Source organism: Trachypithecus francoisi, unplaced genomic scaffold, assembly GCF_009764315.1.
Source record: "Trachypithecus francoisi isolate TF-2019V2 unplaced genomic scaffold, Tfra_2.0 Lachesis_group20, whole genome shotgun sequence".
Classification (NCBI taxonomy): Eukaryota; Metazoa; Chordata; class Mammalia; order Primates; family Cercopithecidae; genus Trachypithecus; species Trachypithecus francoisi.
Genome location: NW_022681466.1, coordinates 49,022,972 through 49,036,205, shown reverse-complemented (window position 1 = coordinate 49,036,205; position 13,234 = coordinate 49,022,972). Strand labels below are relative to the sequence as shown.

General features: G+C 43.6%; 1 protein-coding gene across 2 annotated transcripts in view; it reads right to left on the bottom strand.

Annotated features, from left to right (window-relative positions):
- MYO1D (myosin ID) overlaps positions 1-13,234 on the bottom strand; it is a 378,217-nt gene that overhangs the window by 69,610 nt on the left and 295,373 nt on the right. Inside the window, exon 22 of one of the 2 annotated variants that reach the window (XM_033184222.1) lies at positions 11,046-12,640. The exons of the other annotated variant lie outside the window; for it this stretch is intronic. Coding sequence (XP_033040113.1) covers positions 12,571-12,640 — 70 coding nt within the window. The 3' untranslated portion in view covers positions 11,046-12,570. Of the gene's footprint in view, positions 1-11,045; positions 12,641-13,234 lie in introns of those variants that run through there. 2 annotated transcript variants of the gene reach the window in all.

The following is a 13,234-nucleotide window of genomic DNA, read 5'->3' as shown; positions in this document are numbered from 1 at the left end:
AATGGTATCTCATTGTTTTGTTAAGATACCTTTGATTATTAAGGAAGTTGAGCTTCTGTTTTTCCAAATGTTTGTTAACTATTTGTATATGTTGTTATTGTCCGTTTTCTTTGCAATTACAGCTCTTTTTTTCTTTTCTTTTTTTTTGAGACAGAGTCTTGCTCTGTTGCTCAGGCTGGAGTGCAGTGGCACAATCTTGGCTCACGGCAACCTTTGCCTCCCGGGTTCCAGCGATTCTCTCGCCTCAGCCTCCTGAGTAGCTGGGATTACAGACACACACCACTGTGCCCAGCTAATGCTTTTTGGTATTTTTAGTAGAGATGGGGTTTCACCATGCTGGCCAGGCTGGTCTCAAACTCCTGACCTCAAGTGATTCACCCGCCTCAGCCTCCCAAAGTGCTGGGATTACAGATGTGAGCCACCGCACCCAGCCTGCAATTATGGTGATTTCTAAATATATAAATGCATTGGTGGAGGATGAGATTGATCTGTGTGTGCCTCAGCACGTCAGTGGGAGAACTGTAATTGCAATGAAAATGGACAATAAAAAGACATACAAATAGCTAACAAACATTTGGAAAAACAGAAGGTCAACTTCATTTCAAATGGAGCCATCAACAGTACACTGAGTTCCACTTCATGAGGAGGAGCTGAACAATCACATGGCTACCTCATTCCTCACCCTGTCCCTTCACTGCACATGTGGCATTCAATCACACCTCAAACTGCTACATACTGGGTTAAGATAAGCTACTAAACATTTGACTTAGTGTATTTAGTTTCTTAAACCCTCTTTGATTCAGTAGGATGCTGATCTTGGTTTACTACAATTCTTGCTGGGCTAAAGGCTGCATGGGAATATGCAAGCAGCAGGAGACAGTGAGATCCATCAACGATTGATTAAAATCTCTTTGCTGAAATTTATCTGTAGGGGTCCAGAAGCCAGTTTGCTGCCTCCAACCTGCCCATTGACAATTAGCAGATAATGTACAGAAGTATTTCTGCTTTGCAATAGTGGCTTCCAAAGACCCCGTGGAGTCCCTGGCCTGCAGGTGCTGAAGTCCTGCCTAGGGGCAGTAAGCAGAACCCAGGCTAACCTGGGAATGGATCCTCATGCCCTCTGCTTCCTCCCCTTCATGAGTTGGTTCATAGGGGCTGAGAAGGGGACTGTCAACTAGCAGGCAGATTTTCTTTATCCTCCCTCTGAAGTTTCTAATTACACAAGTCTAGATGTGAAGCTGACATCAACTTCCTTCACAGCGTCACTTGGGAAAATCTTGGTCAACATGTGGTCCCTTTCCTTTCTAAGCCGACACCCTCTACTTAGCAATTATGAAGTGGCTCTACAGTCAGTGCTGGAGCATAGTGTACAGCCCAAGGTGAATCCCACACCCTCCCTTCTCTCAACCAGAGCCTACTGACTTACCTGCTTTCCTTCCTTCCCTCCGGTATTTATTTAGTGTTTCCTGTGCTAGGTGCCAGGGATGAGTCAAATATATTTATGACATGGTCCCTGTTCTCAGTGAACTTGTAGTTTAATGGGGGAGATGAACTAAGTATACAGACAACTACAAAGGAAGTGGGAAAGCAGCAGCGAGCACAAGACATAACAAAGAGCCGGAAGCCCTTCCACACAGCTGCACCTTTAACCCTGACTCGAAGGCGCCAACTCAGGCTCCAAGCCATGTGGTGTTTACAGGGGAAAGTATAGGAACAAATCCCCATCAGGCCTGTCTGCATTTTGGGGTCACTGTTACAAAGGTCAATCTGTGTTTATTCTAGAAACAGCATACCCCCATCTCACAATTATGTAAAACAGTCAATCACCCTTGATGATAACTCTTCCTGCTTCATAATGCATACAGCTAGACATAATTTCATTATAAAAAACTGTATTTTTTTTTTTTTTTGGAGATGGAGTCTTGCTCTGTCACCCAGGCTGGAGTGTAGTGGCACAATCTCAGCTCACTGCAACCTCTGCCTCCCAGATTCAAGCAATTCTCTTGCCTCAGCTTCCGGAGTAGCTGAGACTACAGGTGTTCACCACTACACCTGGCTAATTTTTGTAGTTTTAGTACAGATGGGGTTTCATCATGTTGACCAGACTGGTCTCGAACTTCTGACCTCAGGTGATCCGCCTGCCTCGGCCTCCCAAAGTGCTGGGATTATAGGCCCGAGCCACCACACCAAGCCTGAAGAAAATACTTTCATGTGCGAAACCTGCTCCTTAAAGACAGAGTTCTTCCTTGTAGCAACGAAAGGCACCCTGGCACCACTCACTTATATGATGCAGCTCCCACCTCCATCCCACTAAAACCTTACCTCTGGACTCTGGAGATATGACCTGGTGAGAGTGGATGCTCAGATTCTGGAAATCTATTCGGCCCTTAGCCCTCGATCATCTGCTTTGTCACCTCTGGTCTCAAGAATGGCCAGTCTTCATATGGCTGGTGACAGTGTGGCTGCTGTGAATGCCCATCTACTCAGGACTGAACTGAGCTAGGTCATGGCCATCAGTAAACATTATCAAGTAATGACTTTGTTACCACTGGCATCTGAACAGGAAGTCCAGATCTAAAGGTCAGTTTCACGCACCTGTTTCAGAGTGTGTTTTGTTTTTTTTTTTGAGACAGAGGCTCCCTCTGTGGCTCAGGCTAGAGTGCAGTGGCGAGATCTCACCTCACTGCACCCCCTCCCAGGTTCAAGCGATTCTCCTGCCTCAGCCTCTCAAGTAGCTGGGATTACAGGTGTGTGCCACCAGGTGTGACTAATTCTTTTTTTTTGTATTTTTCGTAGAAACAGGGTTTCACCATGTTGGCCAGGCTGGTCTTGAACTCCTGACCTCAGGTGATCCACCCTCCTCGACCTCCCAAAGTGCTGGGATTACACGTGAGCCACTGTGCCCAGACTTCAGCGTGTGTTTCTATCTAAGATTGAATACATGCAGTGATAAGAAATCCATCTACAGTTTCCTATATATTAATTCAACACACAATTTCTGAGCTTCTACGCTGGTAGACATATATAAGGGGTACTCCTTATAACCCCCTGAAAGTGACAGATGTTAAACAAAAAAATTATACAAAAACTAATTACAACTGTGGTGTTATGAAGGAGAAAACCAGTGTACTATTAGCTGACACTAACATGAGGACTTAGACATGTTTGACGAGAGGGTCAGGAAAAGGCTTCTTTGGGGAAGTAGCATTTAAGCTGAAACCTGGAAGATGCGTGGGAGTTGGGGAAGAGGCTAGGAACAGCATTCCTGGCAGAGGGCATGGCACCGGAGCCGTCTCTGCGGTAGGCAGTGAGGGGCTAGCTGGTGTGGCCTGCAGTGAGGCTGCAGTAAGTGCAGGAAAATGCAGAGTGAGGAGGTGGGGCCACACCGTGTAGGCGGTGGGAATGACCTCAGACCTGATCTTGAGAAGCCACTGAAGGAGCGGAGTGATATGATTTGAAAGTCAACTGAGTCCAACCACAGTTGGGAAAATATTTTTTTGACCCATGTAATTGGAACCAAATAGAATCAATTAATAGTAGCAACATGACAGTAGTTACGGTTGTTGTCCTAATCACAGGGAGTACTTCTGATAACTTAACTAGTTATCTGTTTGAAGCCTCAAACACAAACTTCCAAAGCTTTAAAAAGTAACTTGTAAAAGCTTCCCTCTTTGGTCTTTCTCTTTTTAAGCTTCTTTTTAACCAAATCAGGCAGGCAGTGTACCAAGCCTCTGAGACACATCTGTGTGATCTTTCCAACAGTTCAGAAGAGGAATGGGAGCCTCTGCACCCGAGGTGGGGAGAGGCAGAGCTGGGACTCAGGGCAGGATGGGTCATTCCAAAGCGCGAGCTCCATCCATGTTCACAGAATGGAGGAAATCAAAAAGGAGCAGATGATGCAGCTGCCGGCCTCTGGGATATTAACAGGACAAAGCGACTGAGAAAACAGGGTTTCTGGCTGAGGGTAGAGGATGCTAGGAAGGGGCAACAAACGAGGGGGTGGCAGAAGTCAATAAATTGAGCAGAAAATGAAAAAAGAAGAGCTGAATTAGAGCTTCTGTCTAAGCATCCTGAGGACAGGAACCTTGTTTATCCTGTTCATGGCTATATCCCTAGGGCAGAGAACACTGCTCAGCAAGTGACACATGCTCAAAAAACAGATGTTGACTCAGCAAATGAATGTATTTAAACAGAACCTATTCTGTAATAATCACGATGACAACAGTAATAAAATTAGCCACCGTCAACTAAGCGCCTACATGTGCCACACCTGTGTGTGGGGTGTGGCTAGGTTAACCCAAACCCCACCACCAGGTACAGCAGGCACTGTCGCCACATTCCTGGGAAGGAAATAAGGTACACAAAGGTTAAGTAACATCTGACATCTCTTGTCTAGTAAGTAGCAGGGATGGACTTACACACAGACCAATCTCACTCCAAACTTTGTACTCTCTCTGCCCTGTGCTGTGTTGCCTGTCAAGCATGAACATGCTGAGAACTTGGGCTCCAGCCATGGCCAGCCCCTTCAGATGACTTGCCACTGGCGGGTCTCATTCATTCTTTCATCATTCTTAGTCATCAAGTCCAAGTAGCCCTGGAAGAAGGGAGCATATGTGCACAGACACCTGCAGGAAGCATCTTACCAAAAGTGCCTTGAGTCATTGAGGCTGTGTCTGGGTAGTTCAGTGGTGCTAATGAGGCCACTGTTACAGGTTCAGTCTCCATGTCCAATTAACTCAGCTTTGTGCCTTGGAGACTACACCCCAATCCATCTCAGAGGTGCATTCAGTAGTTTCAGAAAAGATGGCTGGGAAGTGTGGGTGGCTTGGTGAAACCTGTTTGCAAGACTAGCAAAACAATGCAAAAGGTATGCTGCAATAACGGCGAGCAGCAGCTTCCTGGAAAAAGGTCACGGAAACTTCTGCACCAAACCTGGGTGATCAGAGCTCCTATGCAATATTAAGTCCCTTTTCCCAAAAGAGTCTTGAGATTTTTTCCCCCCAAGTATTTATCAGAATCCTCTTTACATTTCTGTGATATTGCAAAAAAAAAAAAAAAAAAAAAAGGCTGGTATCAGGCAACTAGCATTATTTCTGAAAATTACTGAGAACTTAAAAGACATTCAGAACATCTATGCAACTTGTCTGACACAGTTCAAAAAACTGTCACTGGAAACAGAGACAATCTTATAACCAACATTTAGGCAAGTGTGTGTTTAGAATATGGTTAGTTTTCAAGGCAAGTATGTCTCATTCTACTTCTCTCTGTATGGAGAGATTCCGTCTCTAGTCTCATCCCTTTGCAAACTATTTTTCTTATGGCTGCTGGAGTTATCTTTCCAGGACACATATCTGATTCATTCATTTGATTTCTATAGCCTATCAACCCCCTTTGCAGAGCTGTATTAGTCTGGTGTTAGTGGGACTTATCATCTACCTGGGACACACTTGAGAGTTAAAGAATGCAGCTCTATTGATGATTATGCTGGAGCAACAGGTATAAACCTAGGCAAACTGGGATCTGTGGGGATCTGTGGTCACCTCACATGGAATAGAAGGTCCCTGGCAATCTGAACTGAACCCACATTTTCTGACTCTTCCCCACCCAGATCCGTCTCTGAGAGGGACTTGCCCTTCCCGTGCTTTCTCTCCCAGACCTCAGCCCTTCCGGCTTCTCTTCTGGAAGAGTGAGTACACACACCTCCAGAGCAGCTCGAAGAGCAGTCGCACCTACTCTCTGGAATTACAGGTCCAGGCTCCATGCTCCTACGCACCTTGACTGGACACAGTCATTATTTGTTTTTATGTGTATTGCCCTCTCTAGACTGGGAAATCCTTGAGGCTGGGGGGTTTAAGTCATCCTTGTGGCTACCCCCAATATGTAGAGGAGTGTTTTGTACATCCTCAGTGTTCAGAAACTGTCAAGTTGATAATAAATAAATTCCACGACTAGATAATCTGGTGCCTTTTAAATAAATACATTGAGGTCTGTGTTATAAATAAATGTTTATGACTAAAATGTTTTATGGCAGAGCTGCTGACTGTCCTGGTATCATAGAAACTTCAGCTGATTTCCATGTGAGCGAATGTATGGAAGAATATTATATGAGCAATCTATTTTTTCTGGGTGAAGACCGAAACAGGCATATTTCCCTTTCATTGTTCATTGGGGATAGTATTGCTCTAGGCCAAAATGCCGAGACTGCTAAGCGCTGACTAATCGAGGAAGTGTTTGCAGGTACACTGGGCCCAAAGGTGCACAGACCTCTTGCATTTTAACTTGCATGTCGTGCTCTCAGACCTGCATGGCCAATTCTGTAATAGTATCTGCCACAGAAAAGACACTGTGTGAAATTCTTGTGCAGCTCTTCCCCATCTAACCTGTTCCTCAATGGTGAACACCCAGGGGAAGTGAAAGGAAGTATCCCAGACTGAGAACTGGGAACCGTCACCTCCCACTGGATGAGCAATGAGACACGCCCAGGAGTGTGAATTCCCTGCCTCCGTAATGCCTTTTCTCTCCCAAAGCATTAGTCTTGGAGAGATGAGCAATGATTGGTAACTCTCCTCTCTAGTTAAATCTGAATTTCCAGTTGCTTTACAGAGTGAGAAAGTAAACACAACACAGTAGTCATCCTACTCTGAGAGCTTTTGAACTGTTGCTGATCTTTAGCACGTATCACTTGAATATATTAAGGAGCCAGAAAACAAGATCCGGGAATAAAGGGGAGATAAAAGGTCAGAGGATGAGTGTGTGAAGGTATCACAGGGCGAGTCACTAGTTGGGGACAGCTGCTTCCCACAGTCTCTGAGAACTAGAAGAAATCACAGCAGACGCAGTTTTGGTTAGAAATAGGACCAAGTTTCTGAGCAGGATGTTTAAGATCATTAAATAAATCACCAAGGGAACTGTGGAATATATTCCTCTGCTGGTCTTTAAAAACAGAGCAGTAACTGAGCAATTAGGGATGAGTTCTGTTTAAGTCTGACCACTGTGCTGAATTGGCTGGAATCTCTAAGTTCCTTCCAGCCCCAGAGTCTCACGATGCCTCACTCTCACCAACTGCCCGTGAGAGATGGTGGAACCCAGAACCAGAGGGCCCTCAAGGAGTTATCATGTAATCAGTCTCCGACAGTCAAAAATTTGTCCTTACATTTAATCAAACTTCCTTAGTGTAGAATGGGTACAGGATAGTTTCCTCTTATCAACCCTCATGCATGGTAAGCCACTTGCATGGTTATCACACTTCAAAGAAAATTTATTTTTATTTTTATTTTTTTGAGACAGAGTCTTGCTCTTTTGCCCAGGCTGGAGTGCAGTGGCCCGATCTCGGCTCAATGCAGGCTCCGCCTCCCGGGTTCATGCCATTCTCCTGCCTCAGCCTTCCAAGTAGGTGGGACTATAGGTGCCCACCACCACACCCGACTAATTTTTTTGTATTTTTAGTAGAGACGGGGTTTCACTGTGTTAGCCAGGATGGTCTCGATCTCCTGACCTTTGTGATCCGCCCACCTGGGCCTCCCAAAGTGCTGGGATTACAGGCGTTAGCCACTGCGCCCAGTCAGTTATCACACTTTTTAAGGCTCTTCTAACAAACACTTTTCATGCTTTCAAAGCTCCTTTCAAAGCGACTCTTGTAAAGTTCACGAACCTCTAAAAACTCAGTGACATCCCAGTTTGATATGATTAATCTGCACAGATGGATTCTACAATGCCTAGTTCTGGGTTCTGAGACAGGAAACTTGGATGGATTTTTAACGCAACATTCCTGTTTCTAACACGCATATCCTAAAGGTGTCTATTAATGCTGTAGATATGAATCTAAGTCACCAAGCACACTTGTCTGTTGTTGGGAATAGAAAGTAAGAGAAAAAAGTGACAGATTAGTTCCACCTGAGGCTATGGAAAGGGCTGGCTCCAGTGAGGAAAGGGTGCTGGAGGGAGCATGCTGGGCAAAAGGGGACTCAGAAGTCACAGGATGGGCGGGTGGAGGGAAAAGTAAATACAAATGCACAGAAGGGCCCTTGGAAGAGAGACCTTAAAGGGTGTTTCTACCACAGGTGCTGGAGTAGGTGAATCAGTGGGAAGTATGTGTGGGACTTGCTGGGCTGAGAGGATGCAGGGGCGGCCAGGAGGGAAGAGGTGTGGGGGATTGGGGTGTGGAAGCAGCGAAGGAACCGGTAAAGAAAACCTCATTGGTTGGTAAACCAACATTTTTCTGGTTTTTAACCCTGGCAACCCCGCCTCTGGCCCTCCCTCCACTGGAAGTTTCCAAGCATCTGTTCCTGCTGCTGACTTTGCTCTGCTCCCCTGGGCTGTTGCCTGTATCAAGCCTTTCCTCCTTTCCTGGAACTTGCAATTCCACTAAATTTGTCATATGGCCTAGCAAAACTGTAAATTCTGGTGGGGTCGGGTTGATAATTCCTTGTTCTCCAGAAGGTACCCTTTTAAATTAAAAGGGTAGAAACTTCTGTAAGTCAAGAAAGGAAGTAGCCATTTCTTTTGACACTTGGTAGCATACCCACTGCCACTTTCTAGCATATTTTAAAATGAAAACTTCTTGGTGGTATATTGAAGAAATAAGACTTTGAAACGCTGTCTCCCCTGTTCAATTAATTTTGGGAAATCAAAAAGCACTTCCATTCCACATCCAGAAAATCTGATTTTGTCGAGGCAATTAAGAATATTACCCTTTTACTCTAGCAAAGTAACCCACGCAGAGGACTGAAAAAAAATGAAAAGCAACAGTCCCTTAACCCACTGCTGGTTCTTTCATGCTTGCTTTAAATTGCTTCTACCTTTAGCTCTTTCTATGGTGAACTCCAAACACTAAATAACAGGCTTATATTGCCTTTCTGAATTTATCAACTTCAATTTATCTGAAATTATCAACTTGATATATATCCACTGACTTCTCTTTACAACAGATCTAGGTTCATATCACGAATAACCCCTGCTCTCCTCCTCACCTGTATTTTCATCAATAGTTGTATTACTTCTTGACCACATTAAATAATATATGTATCCTTTATTTTTGTTCCATCAACAAGAAACTCTCTCTGTATTCCCCATTTTCTAAGGTGTGGATGCCAGTATCTCCACCTTCCTTCCAGCACTTCTACTCCCCCTCGCCCACCTCCCGCCAGCTATACTTCTACACCAGAGGCTGAGGCAGCTTCCTTTGTGACATCTCCAACACTGATCTCTGGATTTTACCTCTCAAAGATGCTCCTTTCCCAGGTACCCCACTCTCAGCCACTGCTACTCCATCTACCCAGATGCTTCAGCCACAAACAAATCCTCTCTTTCCCTTTCGCCCACATAAGTCCTGTCATTTCTACCTCCAAATATATTTCACCATCTCCATGCCTAAAATGTTAGTACAAGCCACTGTCTTCTAATTTTAGGAACAGCCACCCTCTTGTCTTGCTATAATCCACCCTCCACAAAATGGCCAGAGTGATTTTTCAGAAATATAAGTCAGATCACGTCACTCCCTTTGCTAAAAAATCTCTTATTAAAATCCCCTTATCATTATCCATGAGGCCTTCAATGATCTGGCCTGGGCGATCTCTCACTTCCATCTCCTATACTCTTCCCCTCATTCACTCTGCTAGAGCAACACAGGCCCTTATCGTTCCACTGTCACAAGCTAATTTCCATTTTAGGGCCTTTACTTTTCTGCTTGGCAACATCTCAGATCTCCTTCTTCTCGTCATTCAAATCCTAACTGAAGGGTCACTCTCTGACAGGCTTTCCATGTTAGCAAAAGCAACCTGTTCTCCATAGCTATGCTCTTTCATGTTATCCAATTTCAGCTTCTTCACAGCACTCCAGACATTACCTTATTTGTACTTGCTTGGCGTTCATACCCCTTTCTAGAATATGAGCCCTTTAAGAAATGTTTCCTTCACTGCCTGTAGATTCCCAACCACCTTCTATGCGTGGCACATACAAGGCACTGAAAAAATATTGACTATTATCAACTCGGTGTTCTGTAGCCTTAATTAAGGATTTTTTTTTTTTTTGAGACGGAGTCTCACTCTGTGGCCCAGGCTGGAGTGCAGTGGCCGGATCTCAGCTCACTGCAAGCTCCGCCTCCCGGGTTTACGCCATTCTCCTGCCTCAGCCTCCGGAGTAGCTGGGACTACAGGGGCCCGCCACCTCGCCCAGGCTAGTTTTTTGTATTTTTTAGTAGAGACGGGGTTTCACCGTGTTAGCCAGGATGGTCTCAATCTCCTGACCTCGTGATCCGCCCGTCTCGGCCTCCCAAAGTGCTGGGATTACAGGCTTGAGCCACCGCGCCCGGCCTTAATTAAGGATTCTATACTTTGGTTAAGATTAATTCTAAAAGTTGGAAATCAAAGAATGTTTTATTCCTGCAAACCTATAATTATTATTCACTATTTAAGTAATGTCCCCAAGCATGTTCTATTTTCTTTCTTGGAACTTACAACTGCTTTTTCTCTTCCATGGTCTAGAATTGAATAAAATCCCTTGAATCCCTGCATTTCATAGGTACCAATCATCAGAGCCCTGGGTCTTCTTGCTCTGTCAGTTGGTACCACAGCTGCCACTCAGGGACTTTATTTCTCTCTTGATTTGGATCTGCTACCTTTGGCTCTCATGTCTTCTTTCCTGTTTTATTACCTTACTTTGCTGGAATATATCCTCAGGAAACTTCATAGGAAAGGGTGTGTGTGAAAGGCTCTGACTGTGTTGTTGGTTTTTTTTTTTTTTTGAGGGAAGGTTTTGATCTGTTACCCAGGCTGGAGTGCAGTGGTGTGATCACTGCACACTGCAGCCTTGAACTCCTGGGCTCAAGCAATCCTTCCACCTCAGCCTCCTGAGTAGATGGGATGACAGGCATGTGCCACCACTTTCGGCTAATTTATTTTTTATTTTGTAGAGATAGGGCCTCCTTATATTCCCCAGGCTGGTCTTGAACTCCTGGCCTCAAGCGATCCTTCCACCTCAGTCTCCTAAAGTGCTGGGATCACAAGTGTGAGCCACTGCGCCCGGTCTCTGACCAAATGTAATCTCTCTTTTTTTTTAACTTTGTAACTGACCATTATTTTGACTGGGAATAGAATTATAGGTGGACAATACTTATCTTTCCGTACTTTACAAAAGCTTCTCTTTTAGCATCTAGTATAAGTGAAGAGAGTTCACATACATGCACACAGTTGTATCATTACTGGCAAAGACTATCCAGATTGATGCACCCAAGATGAAATTTTGTAAAGCTAGCTAATTTAAATTAAGTGAGTTAGTTTGAATTACAGTATGTTGAGTAAAGAAATTCAGTTTTCTTTCTTTCAAATATAAACAGCGTTTCCACAAATTCTTCTCCAAATCAGGCTAATTGTCTTTCTGCAAGTCTTCTTTTCTTAATCATTTTCTTAGTAAACTTCTTATTCACAGCATTGAGTTCTCCTTCATGCTGCCCAACACATTGTACTTGCTTTTCATTATTCTTTGAAAATTCAGTTTGGTAAGAAATAGTATCTTGCTTATTGCTCTATCTCTGGTACCTAACTTATCTTGAAAGAGAGCCTGGCACTTCTGAGTGTGGGCTCACTATACAGATTGAGAAAATAAAAGTAAAGGCACACAAAGGTGAGGTGTAGCTGAAGCCCTCTCAAAGTCAAGAAGCACACCCCTGGCGAGCTGTTTAGGCTCCCTAGTCCTAACATCAGAACAGTGGTTTGCAGGGATCATGAGCTTTGAAGTCAGAAAAACCGGGTTTGAATCTGTCTGTGCTCGCCACTTGCTAGCTGTATGACCTTGGACAAATCATTTATAGGCTCTGAACTCCAGGTTCTTCATTTGTAAAATGAGGATAAATATGTCTACCTTGTAAGACAGTGACTTTGAAGGTTAAATAAGATAGTTTAGGTAAAGTTATTGACATAATTGTGGGAGCCGATAGGAAGTATCGGAAGTATTATTGTTATTAATAAAAGGAATGACATGTTGATATACAGAAATCAAACCTAAAGCACTAATTTTGATGAAAGAATCCCAAATTTATGTACTATTTCACATAATACTAAGTATGATAAAAACATTCTACAGTAAAATTCAAATAATTAGCAGGTATTTAAATAAGGGTCCTTTTGGCCCAGCCAAACGCTCTTCCTACTTTCCATAGTTCCAATCTGAGGACCTTTGATTTACCTTGTCTGTATATAGCTCAATCCATTAAAAAATCATTAGGCAGCAGCCTCAGGCTACAAAGTCTTACATTTGATTTCTTTTGTATCCTTTAATTTACCGATGAAAATTTTGAAAGAGTAAAATTGAAATTAGTGAGGCTTTATTGAAAGTTCATTACATCCACAATAAATTTTGCTTGGTTAAATAAAATTTTCCATGTGGTGTGATTACATAGTACAAGGAAAGAGATTTTCTGGGGTGACTTACGCATACCCATCTTATTATCTCAGTTCTATCAGATGCATAGTGAGTTCTCTATCTGCTCCAGTTTCCATGTTATGCAGCGAATCCCGTGGACTTCACTTCCCATTCCCTCTGGGGTGTGTTGCTCCTAACTTTGTTTTCACTCCATTATCTTTTAATGGCTCTTGTTTCTTCTCTTTGGAGTTTGCCCGGATCCTGACCGTCAGAGAGATGACTGCTAGATTGATGGGTCAGAAATACATTCACCATATAGACTCCAGAATCACCAAGATTATTCTGTGCTCAACTACCTGTAGTGGCAATCAACCTGCAGAGGATAGCGTTCCATGGCCACAGAAAAGGAAACACTGGCTTTTAAAAGGTAGCTTCCTAGTATGCTTGTTGTCGAGGGAGCATCTTTTTGTTTTGGTGTGTTTCAATCAATGCCCTCATCTAAGAGACGTGACAACAGTGAAGGTGCAAAACCACGGGAACCTCAAAACCACTAAAAGCTGTATATTTGACTCCTTTTACCTATAAAAGGGAATCCATTAGTAGACTTCAAGAACAAAATCAGAGTAAAATTAGTTCACTCTTAGGTAGATCAGGGGTGAGTCAGGAGAATAAAGAGGAAGCATGTCAAAATATCTATTATCCCAAAGAACTTTGGAGAACTTGCAAGCTTGCTACTCTGCCCCACTTGCTATTTAGGTTCCAAGCACTATGACTGATGGCAAGTTTGTAAACTACAAGGTTTTATATTTAAAGGAACCTTGGTCTCCTGACCTTATTTCTCTAAGATAGAAGCAACAAAAGACAGTATATTTAGGAA